General features: G+C 35.8%; 1 protein-coding gene across 3 annotated transcripts; it reads left to right on the top strand.

Moving 5' to 3' along the window:
* The first annotated feature begins 347 nt into the window (after window positions 1-347).
* On the top strand, window positions 348-12845 carry LOC6523696 (ankyrin-3). Of its 3 annotated transcripts, XM_002099538.4 has the most exons (12): window positions 348-488; window positions 646-763; window positions 5192-5299; window positions 5586-6699; window positions 7476-7579; window positions 7644-8585; window positions 9129-9453; window positions 10254-10347; window positions 10406-10630; window positions 10687-12361; window positions 12445-12545; window positions 12604-12845. In XM_002099538.4, exons 2-10 carry the CDS (start codon window positions 662-664, stop codon window positions 12335-12337), a joined length of 4665 nt encoding a protein of 1554 aa, XP_002099574.1. In that variant the 5' UTR covers window positions 348-488; window positions 646-661; the 3' UTR covers window positions 12338-12361; window positions 12445-12545; window positions 12604-12845. The 3 variants fall into 3 exon arrangements, with proteins under 3 accessions (XP_002099574.1, XP_039233083.1, XP_039233084.1); XM_039377149.2 differs by lacking the exons at window positions 348-488; window positions 646-763 and adding an exon at window positions 2013-2928; XM_039377150.2 differs by lacking the exons at window positions 348-488; window positions 646-763 and adding an exon at window positions 5122-5139.
* Window positions 12846-15581: the final 2736 nt, after the last annotated feature.

The following is a 15581-nucleotide window of genomic DNA, read 5'->3' as shown; positions in this document are numbered from 1 at the left end:
CATGACCAAGACAACGTCCAAGCCTTAGACAAATAGGAGATTTAAATGTAATGTTATCGTTTAACACTTAGCATTAAGCTAGGTTGGCCATTATGTTTTGCGGAAGATGAAGTTGCAAAAACACCAGAAAACCACCAATGTTTATTAGACACCAATGTTCATTAGACACCTTTAATAAGAATAAGAATTACTTAAGTCTTACTAATCGATTTTTAAAATTTTTTAAAAGGCTGAGATTTTACCGCAAAAGTAGCCAGACAGACAGCACTAATTGCGTGAGAGGAATTTGGATATGGTAGGAACACGATATAAGATAGTATATATTTATCGAACTATTTTTGGTAATACGTCGTTTGCGCAATTTATGTAAATACATACACTATTGTATATACCACTTAATATTAATTGTTCAACCTCTTATTAATATTTATTTCTATTAACTAAGACACCATTTCTGGATTCCTATAATACTTACATTTAAGATACAGGTATACCATTTATGAAGTGAAAAAGAGAAACGTGTTATAATAAAAATATAAATATGCATTTATATTGTTATTACTATAGTGTGTGATTGTTATATACCTGTATAGGATGTAAACGTTTATATTTATATGATACATATGTTTTTTTTTTAATATTCAGGCCTTGGTTATAAATTATGACGCTTGGTGATATACGAGTTGAGAAAAAAATTCAAACAAGAAGTGAAATCTGTGCTATTAATGGAATGGCTTTAATCATTAATGGACATGTAAAACAGGTAATCTATATGCAGTTTGCTACAATTATATGTTGTTAAAATTATATTAATGATGTAAAAGCTACGTCATACGTATTTATATAAATGTATGTACATACGTATATGGGCGTTTCCAGTTTATTATTAATGATCGGCAGATGCCTACATATGCATGTATGTATATATTTAAGCATGAACATCCAATATATGACATATGATTTTTTCCTGCATAAAAAGTGCATTGAATATTTTCTCAAATTTAAATTAAATTTATTTAAAAACAATAAAAAGTTTGTATACATATATAGTATGTATCAAATGTATGATACATATATATGTATCTATATAAATTAAATGAAGAAAAATGTTATGAATAAAAATACTCAAATATACAAAAATACATACCCGTTATTTTCAGGAATATCGGTAGAACTTGGGAAAAAACAAAAATAACAAGAGAGAACGCTATAGTCGAGTTCCCCGACTATCTGATACCCGATACTCAGCTAGTGAAAGTGCGAAGGAGGCTCTTCACAACTGACAGTTTTTGGAGGTTTGTGGGCGTTAGAGTAGGCGTGGCAAAAAGATTTTTGGCAAATCGATAGAAATTTACAAGACTTATACAAAAATGAAATAATATCAAAACATTTTTCAAAAGTGTGGGCGTGGCAGCTTTTGGCGGTTTGTGGGCGTGGCAAAAAGTTTTTTTGCAAATCGATAGAAATTTACAAGACCAATACAAAAATTAAATAATATCAAAACATTTTTTGCGGTTTATGGGCTTTAGAAAGGGTGTTTTTAAAAAGTTTGTTGGCAAATCGGACAGACGGACATAGCCAGATCAACTCGGATATTAATGCAGATCAAATATATACAAATATATACTTCCACCTGTTACATACTTTAAATCGACTTTAGTATACCCCATTTAATATACGAGTAATGGGTATAAAAAGCTCAACAGGTGCTTTCATACGCATATATGTATGTATTTATGTGTATGTGTAATTGCACATGTACAGACGTGAGTGAGTCCCAAAACGAAGAAATAGTTATAACGTGTATAACAGCAGAAAAAAAAGGAGCCTTTACGACCCTAAAAAAAATATATATGAAAGTTTAATTTTAGAATTTACCGTTTGTTTTTAAGAAAGTTTAATATCAAAGTATAAATATAAAAGCTTTCAACCAAAAAGGTACGAATCTCCACGTGTTTTTGCTCTTTAATAGTTAACGTAAAATATGAAGAAATTGCCAATAAATGTTGAAGATTCAGTGATTAACCTTACTGAAAATGGATTTTCGACGCGTATAATAGCTGGGAAGTTAAATATAAGCCAATCAGCAGTCATTCGTGTTCAAAAAAGGCGAAACGCGGTACCCAAAATTCAATGAAGAGGTCCACGTCGATTGTTGACCGATGCAGATGCGCGGCTTATGATGCAAAATATTAAAAAGGATAAGAATTGTAGACGCAAGGATGCTTCTGCAGCTATAGGCAAGCCTGTCAGCCAATGAACAGCGTGTCGAGCACTTAAGCGTATTGGATACGCTTCCGAATTAAAAAAAAAGAAACCGGCCTTGTCCGATAAAAATATAAAAGCACGGCTAAAATTTGCGAAGGCACATAAAAATTGGGAAGTGGACGACTGGAAAAAAGTTATATGGTCTAATGAATCAAAATTCAATCGATACCAGTCGGACGGAAAACAATATTGTTGGAAAAAGCCTGGAGAGTCGCTGCAAAGACGGCACGTACAGGAAACAGTAAAACACGGAGGAGGAAATGTCATGGTCTGGAGCTGTTTTACCTGGTGGAGCATTGGACCAATAAAGAAAATAGAAGGAACTTTGAAAAAAGAGAACTATTTAGATATTTTGCGATTCTATCTATTTGCGATTTTGTTGACAAATGCGTTTATGATGAGAGTGATATCACATTCCAGCAAGATGGAGATCCGAAACACACGTCCAAACTCGTGAAGGAATGGATCCGAAATCAAGACTTTAAGTTAATGGAGTGGCCGGCTCAGAGTCCTGATCTCAATCCAATCGAAAATTTGTGGTCGATTGTGAAACGACGATTGGGACAATACGAATCGGTTGCAGCAAACCAACACGAGTTGTGGCAACGAATCCAGCAAGAATGGAAAGCTATTCCGAAGGAAATTATTCAAAATCTGGTGGAAAGTATGCCAAAGCGAATAAAAAGCGTCATTAGAAATAAGGGTCTTTGGACTAAGTACTAAAAGATAAGCTTTTGTTGAAATTCAAATTGAGCATAATTGAGTACATGCGAGTTAATTTAAATTTTATTTTTTTCCTAACGAAAAGAATTACATTATTGTTTTTTTTTTTAAGAATTTGTAAATAAATAATCAAAGAATCAACAGTAAAAATTTGGGTTCATTTGCTTTACTAATACATTTTTTTTATTCAGGCCAATAGTCAAAAGTTGCAAACATGTACTCATACTTGCACGCCACTGTATGTATGTATATATTTTTTCGATCAGGATTTTTAGCCGAGTTGAATTGGAACTATTAAGCATGCAAAATCAAGGGACGTACAGCTGTGTTCATTGAAATGCATGAGAAATCAAGATAAAAAAAGGTATTTTTCCATGTCCTTTTTTGTGAGCAATTTTTTCACATATATTTGTAAAATGGACTGTATATATAGAAAAAAAAAGTCCCGTTAGTTTTTCAAGTTTTCGTTATAATCTTTACCTTTTTGAGCATATTCAAAACTTTTAGACTGTTCATTAAAATAGGTAGGTTAAAATAGGTAAGTAGGTTTTGTGCAACGAAAAGTCCCGGAATGGTCAATATTTTTTAAAAAGTGATTTTGCTAAAGTATATTGTAAGGGCGATTAATTAAAAAAAATATTATTTCAGTGGGTAGAAGACAGCACTGCTTCCAGGAGGAAAGTTGAGCTTAGAGAGGAGGAAAAAACATATAGAGAAATTCAAAATATATTTCAATGTTCTGCAAAAATGATATCCAATAAATATGATTTGCCTCACCTATAACCACAGATACAGAGGATCGACGCAAAGATAGTTTTAGTAAGGTTAATCCTTTTGCATCCTCTAGAGACATAAACTTTGAGGTAAATTTGGAAATTAGCGACGTTACTATTTGACGTTGACTACTGAATGAAAATTTAAATGTCAGGTGCCCCCACTTAGTCAAAGGCATATTATGGCAATGTTGGACTTCGCCAAAACCTAATTAAACTTGAAATTCTCCAAATGGCGTAATATCCTTTGGACTGATGAGTCAAAAATAATGATATTCGGTGGAACAGGTTCCTGATATATACCTAAAAACACGGAGTACCACCCAAATCACTAACTCAAGACTGTTGAGCATGGTGGACCTAATATTCTGGTATGGGCTAGTTTTTCCTACAATGGTACATACATTTAACGTACATATATTTAAGTATATTTACAAATGATTTGCTGTCTTATACTGAATGGAATATGTCCTTAAAATGGACATTCCAACAGGATAATGATTCTATACACACGAGCAAAGCGGTTAAGAATTATTTTACCCAAAATGAAATAGACGTAATGCCATGCTCAGCACTATCTCCCGATCTAAAACCGATCGAAAACCTGTGGGGTGACATTAAACATTATGTGTGGAAGAACTCACCGACTTCTAAGTCAGGTTAATTTTTTTGCTATTTATACCCGTTACTCGTAGAGTAAAAGGGTATACTAGATTCGTTGAAAAGTATGTAACAGGCAGAAGGAAGCGTTTCCGACCATATAAAGTATATATATTCTTGATCAGGACCAATAGCCGATTCGATATGACCATGTAAGTCTGTCTGTCCGTCCGTATGAACACTGTGATCTCGGGAACTACAAAAGCTAGAAAGTTGAGATTAAGCATACAGACTCCAGAGACATAGACGCAGCGCAAGTTTATCGATTCATGTTGCCACGCCCACTCTAACGCCCACAAACCGCCCAACGCTGCTACGCCCACACTTATGAAAAATGTTTTGATATTTTTTTATTTTTGTATAAGTCTTTTAAATTTCTATGGATTTTCCAAAAAACTTTCTGCCACGCCTACAAACCGCCAAAAACTGTGTTTAAGACTCTCCTTCTCCCTTCCACTAACTGAGTAACGGGTATCAGATAGTCGGGGAACTCGACTATAGCGTTCTCTCTTGTTTTTGTTTAAAAAAATTAAACAGGTAGAAGAAAGTTTACGACCCTATATAATGTATAAATTATGGATCAGTTACAATTGTCAAAAGAAGTTTTTATTTCTAATTCGCACTCCCCCGACTTGAGAAACGGGCATTGGGGAACTCAACTATAGCTGTGTCCCTCTCTGTTTTTAGTCTAGTGTGATTTGGTGTTTGAAAAATGGTAATCATTTCAGTATTTTTTTGCTTTTATTAACTCCGAATTATATTTGCAGAATGACGCGACCATTTCGTTCTTACGTGCTGCTCGCAGCGGAGACATTAAAAAGGTGATTCATTTTTTGGACAGTGGTGAAATATCGGATATAAACAATTGCAATGCAGTAAGTATGTAATCAAGAAGAACAAAAACATATTGGTGTATACCCAAATGGGATTTTAAATAGATATACAGAGCCCAAGGCTTAAATGACTATGACAGTCAACTTTATTCTCGTCACCCGACATGAAAATTAATTTTCCCTATCGGCATACATTGCTACTTGCAGAGCTACAGATTTTTGCTACACACAATTTGCAACAAAGCCCAGTTTATTTAATTTTTTTATGTACATAACACATTAAGTTGATACACTCATTAATTACGATTGCATTTAATGTTTATTTTAGAACGGTCTTAATGCACTTCACCTAGCTGCAAAGGACGGATATGTGGATATATGCTGTGAGTTGCTAAAAAGGGGCATAAAGATCGATAATGCCACAAAAAAGGGTAACACAGCCTTGCACATTGCGTCTTTGGCGGGTCAGGAAGAGGTTATCAATCAGCTTATATTATATAATGCGAGTGTGAACGTGCAGTCTCTTAATGGTTTCACTCCGCTTTATATGGCAGCACAAGAAAACCACGATAATTGTTGTCGGATCCTATTGGCAAATGGAGCAAATCCGTCATTATCTACAGAAGATGGTTTCACCCCACTTGCGGTAGCAATGCAGCAGGGACACGACAAAATTGTAGCTGTCTTGCTTGAAAATGATGTACGTGGTAAGGTTCGCTTACCAGCTCTTCATATTGCTGCAAAAAAAAATGATGTTAATGCAGCTAAGTTATTACTTCAACACGATCCCAATGCTGACATCGTTTCCAAATCAGGATTCACCCCATTGCACATAGCAGCTCATTATGGGAACGTGGACATTGCCACTTTTCTTTTGAACAACAAAGCAGATGTTAACTATGTGGCCAAACATAACATCTCTCCCTTACATGTGGCATGTAAATGGGGAAAGTTACCAGTCTGTACTTTATTACTTGCTCGAGGAGCAAAAGTAGATGCCGCGACTCGTGATGGTCTAACACCACTTCACTGTGCGGCTCGCTCTGGTCATGTAGAGGTTATTAAGCATTTGTTGGATCAAAACGCCCCAATACTGACAAAAACGAAAAATGGTCTGTCTGCGCTCCACATGGCTGCACAGGGAGAGCACGATGAAGCAGCACGTTTATTATTGGATAACAAGGCTCCAGTAGACGAAGTTACTGTGGATTACTTAACAGCTCTTCATGTCGCTGCTCACTGTGGTCATGTTAAAGTTGCTAAGCTTTTACTTGATCACAAGGCAAATTCAAATGCTCGTGCACTTAACGGATTCACCCCTCTTCATATTGCCTGCAAGAAAAATCGTATAAAGATAGTTGAATTACTCATTAAACACGGAGCTAGCATTGGCGCAACCACGGAATCTGGCTTGACTCCTTTACATGTAGCTAGTTTTATGGGTAGGTACAAATATTTTAAAAACGTATTAAGTTATCGTACACTTACACTTAACTTGATATCTTTCCCTAATTATATTGCTTTAAAAGCATAGGTTTATATAGTTAGACAACAATTTTTTGTTCATCAGGTTTATCTTATTCGCGTCGTCTTAAAGCATTTCCTTTTAGGTATACTTGATGCGGAAGGTAGCAATTGGCATTCGGGTATACATTTTTTGTTATTTAATATATAAACAAGAAAAACTATATTTAAAATAATTATATCCGTTACTCGTAGAGTGAAAGGGGATACTAGATTCGTTGAAAAGTATGTAACAGGCAGAAGGAAGCGTTTCCGACCATATAAAGTATATATATTCTTGATCAGGATCAATAGCCGAGTCGATTTGGCCATGTCCGTCTGTCCGTCCGTCTGTCCGTCCGTCTGTCCGTCCGTCTGTCCGTCCGTCTGTCTGTCCGTATGAACGTCGAGATCTCAGGAACTAAAAAAGCTAGAAAGTTGAGATCAGGGACATAGACGCAGCGCAAGTTTGTCGAATCATGCTGCCACGCCCACTCTAACGCCCACAAACCGCCAAAAACTGCCACGCCCACACTTTTGAAAAATGTTTTAATATTTTTTCATTTTTGTATTGGTCTTGTAAATTTCTATCGATTTGCCAAAAAACTTTTGGCCACGCCCACTCTAACGCCCACAAACCGCCAAAAACTGTCCTTCGCACTTACACTAGCTGAGTAACGGGCAAATTTATAATATTTGTTGTACAATTTTTCAGGCTGTATAAATATTGTCATATATTTACTACAACATGAAGCTAGTGCGGATATACCAACAATACGCGGAGAAACACCACTTCACTTGGCCGCTCGTTCTAATCAGGTATTGCTTTACCCGAAATAATTTTTTGTTCCATTTTCTTTATAAATATATTTATTTATTTTAGGCGGATATAATTCGAATTTTACTTCGCAACGCAAAAGTAGATGCTATTGCCCGTGAAGGCCAAACACCACTTCATGTAGCTGCTCGATTAGGAAATATTAATATAATTATGTTATTACTGCAGCATGGAGCAGAGATTAATGCTCAGTCTAAAGACAACTATTCGGCGCTGCATATTGCTGCAAAAGAAGGGCAAGAGAATATAGTCCAAGTGTTATTGGAAAATGGTGCGGAACCTAATGCTGTTACCAAAAAAGGGTTTACTCCACTACATTTAGCTAGCAAATACGGAAAGCAGAAAGTGGTACAAATATTACTACAAACTGGGGCATCTATTGATTTTCAGGGGAAAAATGATGTGACCTCATTACACGTGGCCACTCACTACAATTATCAGCCAGTAGTAGATATCCTTTTAAAAAGCGGTGCATCGCCGAATTTATGTGCCCGAAATGGTCAAAGTGCCATTCACATAGCTTGCAAAAAAAATTATCTGGAAATTGCGACGCAGTTGCTACACCTCGGTGCAGACGTTAATGTCATTAGCAAGAGTGGCTTCTCCCCATTACATTTGGCGGCCCAAGTTGGAAACGTTGATATGGTCCAACTACTTCTAGAGTATGGAGCTACCAGCGTTGCGGCAAAAAATGGTTTGACACCATTACATTTGGCTGCACAAGAGGGCCATGTTCCTGTATGCCAGATTTTGCTGGAGCACGGTGCTAAGATTTCAGAGCGCACTAAAAATGGTTATTCTGCCCTTCATATTGCTGCCCATTATGGCCACCTCGATCTTGTCAAGTTTTTTATTGAAAACGACGCTGACATCGAGATGTCTACCAATATCGGGTATACCCCGCTTCATCAAGCAGCTCAGCAAGGTCACATTATGATTATTAATCTTCTATTACGCCATAAAGCGAATCCAAATGCTTTAACAAAAGTAAGTCTTAAATTTTATTATCAAGCTGCTAATTTACCGCTTTTTTAAGAATGTTTTATAAAATTATTGTGTTGCAAAATGTTATATATTAAATGTTTTTTATATGTGGACAGTTCTTTTTATTAGAAACATATCCAAGCCTTTTCCAGGTAATAGTAATTAATATATATATTTATGGTAATCGCCGGCCAAGCATGTATCGGTGCTAGTTACAGCCAGGGTTTAAAAAGCTACGGTACTGCCGTAGTATTTCGTTTTGCTGTTGCTACCACTAAGGTATAATTAAATAGTCAAGGAGAAAGCCGTGGAAAAAAACTATATAGTTTTAGCTTTAGGGTAATTCTTTAATTACTTTACAATTATTAAAAGTTACAAAAAACAAGACCACATAGGTCGAATGTTGTATGATTCTCCGAAATTCCATTAAAAGATAACTAGTGAGGTATTTAATAATATATCATATATATGTTATATATATTATATATGTATCTATCATATTATTACGTTATTTCATTATTAATTAATTCATTTTCCTTAATTTAGGACGGGAACACTGCTCTAAACATTGCAAGTAACATGGGATACGTAACTGTAATGGAATCCCTTAAAATTGTTACTTCAACATCCGTTATTAATTCAAATATTGGTGCGATTGAAGAGAAATTCAAGGTAATGGCTCCAGAGGTTATGCATGAAACTTTACTTTCCGATTCCGATGACGAAACTGGTGATGATCTTTTGGACCATAATCATTACAAATACATGGCAACTGATGATTTAAAAGCCCATTACGGCCAGGATCACAAAAACTTCGATACTACAAACACTGACCACGATCTAACTGACGTTCCAGTACTAATTGAGAAAGGTAAATTATTCTATTTATGTATATCTATTTATTTCTGACCCCACCTTATATTTGACAAACAAAATGTTGCCGTCGACAACAACAATTATCGATTGGCAGGGGGGTAAGTACGTCGACAAAAGCTATCGCAAAGGTTGACATAATGTAAATAATACAATTTAATGCAGTAAAAAAGTAATTGCGAAAATCGGAATTAAAACTGTATAAAGGTGGCAACTCTAGGTTTTCTCAAGCCCTCCTATTTCTGCCTTCTGGCTTCAAAACCAGCAATTGTAAATATAAAAGATGGCAAAAATTGTGTGTTTTCGCACATAAAACTAAATTTATTTCAATAATGAGCTTTAGGAAGTGAGGAACATTATAGTCGAATGAAGAAGTTATAGATAACTAGATAGAACATTGTAGTCTTTACCATTTTGAAGACTGTTGGGTAGCAGTTCGGGTCTTTTGGTGGCGGAGCGAATTTTGTTTTTTTGTTTATAGCTAAGTAATAAAATGATAAAAAAAAATCAACACAATGTTTATAAGTGAGGGAGTGACAGTTTTGAACGGCTTATGACCGCTGTTAAAAATATTTGGTCAACACAGTTATTAGCAGCTTCTCTAGAGCGGTAAAGTAAAGTTGTTTCCTCTATAAACATGGTTTATAATAATGACATTGTCAGATAAATAATTAAATATATGTTTATGTACGTAATGTAATGTACGTAATATTGTGTAAAACATGAACAGTGTTAATTCTTGTTTTACATATCAATATAATTTTGTATAATTGAAAACTTCTATTTTATTCATTCAAGAAATACTACCCAATGACGTTAAATATAATAAATCATCAGAAATGGGACACAAACCCGATAACGTCGTTATTGTCCGATCCCAAGTTCATTTAGGGTAAGCTTAAACATGGCAGTTTTAGGGATAATCACATAAAATGATTTTCTTTGATTAGGTTTCTAGTATCGTTCTTGGTAGATGCACGTGGTGGATCCATGCGCGGATATCGGCACAGTGGTGTGCGCATTATCGTTCCTCCAAAGGCCTGCGCTGAACCAACCCGAATTACTTGTCGTTATGTTAAGCCGCAAAGGGTAGTCAACCCTCCACCTTTAATGGAGGGTGAAGCACTCGTAAGTCGCATTTTGGAAATGTCACCTGTTGATGGAGTGTTTTTAAGGTAAAAATTAGAAAGATCTTTTACCAAACTTATTAATTTATTAATTTGTCTTGAAGTCCAATAACTTTAGAAGTTCCACACTATGGCACCATAAGAAAAAACGAGCGAGAAATTATTATACTGCGGTCCGACAATGGAGAAAGTTGGCGTGAGCATAGCTCATATAAAAACACCATAGATTTAAATCAAACCGAAGAATTTCATTCGGATCGCATCGTTCAGATTGTTACTCAAAATGTTCCACATTTTTTTGCCGTTGTATCGCGAATTCGTCAGGAGGTGCACGTTATTGGACCTGATGGTGGAACCGTTTTCTCTACAGCAGTGCCCCAGGTCAAAGCTATATTTCCGCCTCATGCGTTAACTAAAAAAATTCGAGTCGGTCTTCAGGCACAGCCAGTAGACTTGGCCGAATGTTCTAAGCTGCTCGGTCAAGGGGTTGCTGTCTCACCCGTAGTCACTGTTGAGCCACGCAGACGAAAATTTCACAAAGCTATTACGTTAAGCATTCCAGCTCCAAAAGCCTGTACCAATAGTATGGTTAATGCATGTTATGGAAATGGAAATTCAAGTTCGCCTACTCTTCGACTTTTGTGTTCCATTACTGGTGGTCAAACTCGAGCAACTTGGGAGGATGTTACTGGATCAACACCACTGTCATTTGTTAAAGACAGTATAACATTTACCACCACAGTTTCTGCCCGTTTTTGGTTAATGGATTGCCGTAATATCGTAGACGCAGGAAGAATGGCCACAGAACTTTATAGTCATTTGGCCAAAGTTCCTTTTCTTGTCAAGTTTGTAATATTTGCAAAACGAACTTCTAAAACGGAAGCAAAATTTTCAGTATTTTGCATGACGGATGATAAAGAGGATAAGACCCTTGAGCAACAAGAATATTTTACAGAAGTTGCAAAAAGCAGGGATATCGAAGTATTGCAGGATCAAACTATATATCTTGAATTTGCTGGTAACATTGTCCCCATTTTAAAAACCGGCGACCAGCTGTATACCAAGTTTCAAGCTTTTTGCGAAAACCGGCTTTCATTTAGTGCTCACATTAAAGATCAAGAATTTCCACAAGGTCGCATCTGCTTTATGACCGACCCGATGGCAGGTCCGGATGAAATGCCACTTAAGTCGCTTTGTAGTCTGAATGTATCAGTGGATTTTAAAACTATATCAAAGCATCTTGAAAGGGATAACCTGTATAGTCTAAACGATTGTTTAAAAGTGCATGGAAAATTAAATCCAAACGAAGATATTAGATTTGGTGTAAAAGAACAAAATATTAAAGGAATTGATATTGCTAAATCTGGTATAATGTCTAGTGACATCGAACTGATTCATAGGGCTGATGTAATATTAGGCGATATATGTAGCCATTTAGGAAGTGACTGGCCTCTGCTAGCCAATGTATTGGGTGTTTCCGAGTCCGATATAGAGCGTATTAAAACTGATTTGTCATTAGACGACAGCGTAAAGCAGAGCATGGTAATGTTAAAGCTATGGCTAGAACATGGTGGCATTTTCACGAGAAATGTACTAGCTGATGGGCTTTATAAAATTGGCCGCGCAGATATAGTGGAGAAAAGCATTAATAATGCACAGTTTGGCACTGATAACCCGGAACAGCGTTCGCCCACTGCCAGGACTGAAAACCTAGCCGATTATGAACAGCAATTCAAGCAGCCTACAGGTCCTTAGCCAGATCCTTCTCGAAGGAAGACGGTAAGTTTATTTTTAAATACAGAGACGATAATAAAGAAGTAAAGGCAAATTATGTTTAAAATATATAATATACTACAACGCAGGTGTCACAAGGAGTAAAAACCAATTAATCTTAACCTAAACTGAAAAATACTTATGCAAACCTAAACACTTGAGAACGAGGAGAAACAAATTTCAAAACCAGGTAATAAAAGGGTATGACAACATTAAGTCTTATTAAAATTAATATTATTTTATTTCAGGGAAATATGGATATACCTGACAAATGAATCAGCGGTAATCCTTATTCGAAATAGTCTATAATTCAATTAATCTACACTAAAGTCAACCGTATACTTTGTTTTTAAATATACGATTATATTCTTTTTGTTTGACTATCAAAAATGTTGGTCCAGTGTATTAGACTTTATATTCACATTGAAATTTTTAATAAAACTATATTAACCGTGTTAAAATCTAGGGTTAAATACTAATACCTATTAAATAAATTGTTAAATCATTTAAAGTTTTAAATTTCATTTAGTAATGCACATAGAGCAAAGAGGGGGAAGTTCCAGTTGTTGTTTTCATAGTTTCGTAGGATATTGGAAGTCAACAGATTTTCTAATTTTGTCGATAAATAGTTTTGTGGAAATTGTTATACTCGTTACTCGTAGAGTAAAAGGGTATACTAGATTCGTTGAAAAGTATGTAACAGGCAGAAGGAAGCGTTTCCGACCATATAAAGTATATATATTCTTGATCAGGATCAGTAGCCGAGTCGATCTGGCCATGTCCGTCTGTCCGTCCGTCTGTCTGTCCGTATGAACGTCGAGATCTCTGGAACTACAAAAGCTAGAAAGTTGAGATTAAGTATACAGACTCCAGGGACATAGACGCAGCGCAAGTTTGTCGATTCAGGTTGCCACGCCCACTCTAACGCCCACAAACCGCCCAAAACTGCCACGCCCACACTTTTGAAAAATGTTTTAATTTTTTTTCATTTTTGTATTGGTCTTGTAAATTTCTATCGATCTGCCAAAAAACTTGTTGCCACGCCCACTCTAAAGCCCACAAACCGCCCAAAACTGCTACGCCCAAAAACTGTCCTTCGCTTTTACACTAGCTGAGTAACGGGTATCAGATAGTCGGGGAACTCGACGATAGCGTTCTCTCTTGTTTTAAGATATTTTTAGGGGTAGTCAAATTTATAACTTTTATCGAACTTTTCTTAAATATATGTTGTGTATTGTATTCTGCACATTAACTAAAAGTTTTCGTTGTTCCCAATTAAAACAGCTGGCTGCCGTGGGTGGATTTTTAAGGTTCCTCGGTAGATCAAGTATTGTTCCGCGGTAGTGTTGGGGGCTATTTTAAAATATTTCTATTCGTTACTATATTTTACATTTTCGACAGTGCACATAGGGCCAGCGAGCCGATTTTTTGACGAAAATTCAAATTTTTCATAGAAAGTAAACCTGCTTTAATAATAAAATTTGAATATACTTCATCTAAAATTAATCAAAAGATTTTAGTTGTTTTGATGCATCTCTAAAATTTTGGCAGCCCTTCTAAGTCAGCTGCGAAACTAAAAAGCGCAGGAAAAATTTGGTTGACTTGCGAGCGTGCCAAAATTTTTGTGGTTTAACCAATTTTCACAAAAATTATGGAAAAGAAGGACCAAGGTATGTAGAATATTTGTTTTAAAAAAATTTCGTTCATATTTGTTAAAGTGTTTTTTTTTGTGTGCTTTTATTTGTGTTGTCCAAAAATAGAAAAAAGCTAACCTGCTAACCCGTCTATAACTAATTTTGTGCCAAAAAGTAATTATGTGTCATTATAGTGTATATAAACTAATTTTAAAAATCTTTTTTGCTCCTTTTTGCTCCGATGTGTATAATTCTGTATATAACAGCTTTGGTTGAGTTCGCCTATGAGCAACTGCTTCAAATCCAAAGCCGTCTACATCAAGACGAGTTGGACGCCCACCTAAGCTTCTAGCTGAATTTTTAGGTCTTGATGAATTCCTCATTGCATATTTGAGCAATATTTTAATTGCTATTTCTTGTGACCTACCAATTGACCCAACACAATTTAAAAAATATTACCAGAAACCATAACTCAATAGAAGTCCTTGTATCCATGGTTTCCAATATCGGCAACGGTCCATAAAGTGTTAATGCACGGCTACCAAATAATAGAAGCATCAAACTTTTCTCAGAGGCTCGCAACAAATACTATAAGAGTGACAGGAGCTTACATGCTCGAAAGAGTACACGGCAGAACAACATGGCAGACGTTTTCCACAGAGCAATGGATTCCTCAGATCCTCCAGCAAAATAAACTACGCCTACCAGCAGACGTAATCGAACTTTTGAAATTACCAAACTTGCTAAATTTTGTTGACATGAACAATAATAACAATGTTCCCGATTTTGATGCTAACAATAGTAATAGTGATTCAGATTCGGACTCTGAAAATTCGTTTTCAATAGATCTAGATGTAGAACACGACTTTTATGAACATTTTTACATGTAAAATACTTATTTATAGTCATTTTGAATGCATTGTTATTTTTTAGTTATTAATATTAAAGTTGTGATAAAATAATTCATTTAAAACATTTGCTGAATTTAACGAGTGAATTTAAGAATAAGAGGAAACCTATATCATATGGGCGGCTAGGGAAGGCGTGGTCAGATCGGTCTGAAATTTTATATGTACATATATGTATATGCATTTTATATGCATCGACACTATCATATGTACGAAATTTCAAGAACCTAGCTTTAAAACTTTAATTTTCGTCGAAAAATCGGCTCGCTGGCCCAATGTGCAGTGATCGGATTTCCCTTTCAGTGAACTAAATTTTACTTATCTGCTAGAGATGTTTTATAAAAATTCCGTTTGTTATACCCGTTACTCGTAGACTTAAAGGGTATACTAGATTCGTTGAAAGGTATGTAACAGGAAGTATGTAACTTATTAGACAGGAAGCGTTTCCGACCATTTAAAATATATATTCTTGATCAGGATCAATTGCCAAGTCGATCTGGCCATATCCGTCTGTCCGTCCGTATGAACGTCGAGATCTCAGGAACTAGGAACTCAGGAACTACAAAAGCTAGAAAGTTGTTGATTCATGTTGCCACGCCCACAAACCGCCCAATACTGCCACGCCCACACTTTTGAAAAATAATTTGATATTCATTTTTGTATTGGTCTTGTAAATTTCTATTG

Source organism: Drosophila yakuba, chromosome 4 (genome assembly GCF_016746365.2).
Source record: "Drosophila yakuba strain Tai18E2 chromosome 4, Prin_Dyak_Tai18E2_2.1, whole genome shotgun sequence".
In the NCBI taxonomy this organism is placed as follows: domain Eukaryota; kingdom Metazoa; phylum Arthropoda; class Insecta; order Diptera; family Drosophilidae; genus Drosophila; species Drosophila yakuba.
The sequence above is the reverse complement of the archived record's forward strand: the minus strand, read 5'-3'. Positions and strand labels throughout refer to the sequence as shown.

Bases quoted from the DNA above. Each gene is read 5' to 3' on its own strand.
- LOC6523696 (XM_039377149.2), top strand. From the start codon at position 2,758: ATGGAGTGGCCGGCTCAGAGTCCTGATCTCAATCCAATCGAAAATTTG. The intron at 9,454-10,253 runs GTAAATTATTCT...TATTCATTCAAG, and splicing joins TCCAGTACTAATTGAGAAAG to AAATACTACCCAATGACGTT. The intron at 10,631-10,686 runs GTAAAAATTAGA...TTTGTCTTGAAG, and splicing joins GTTGATGGAGTGTTTTTAAG to TCCAATAACTTTAGAAGTTC.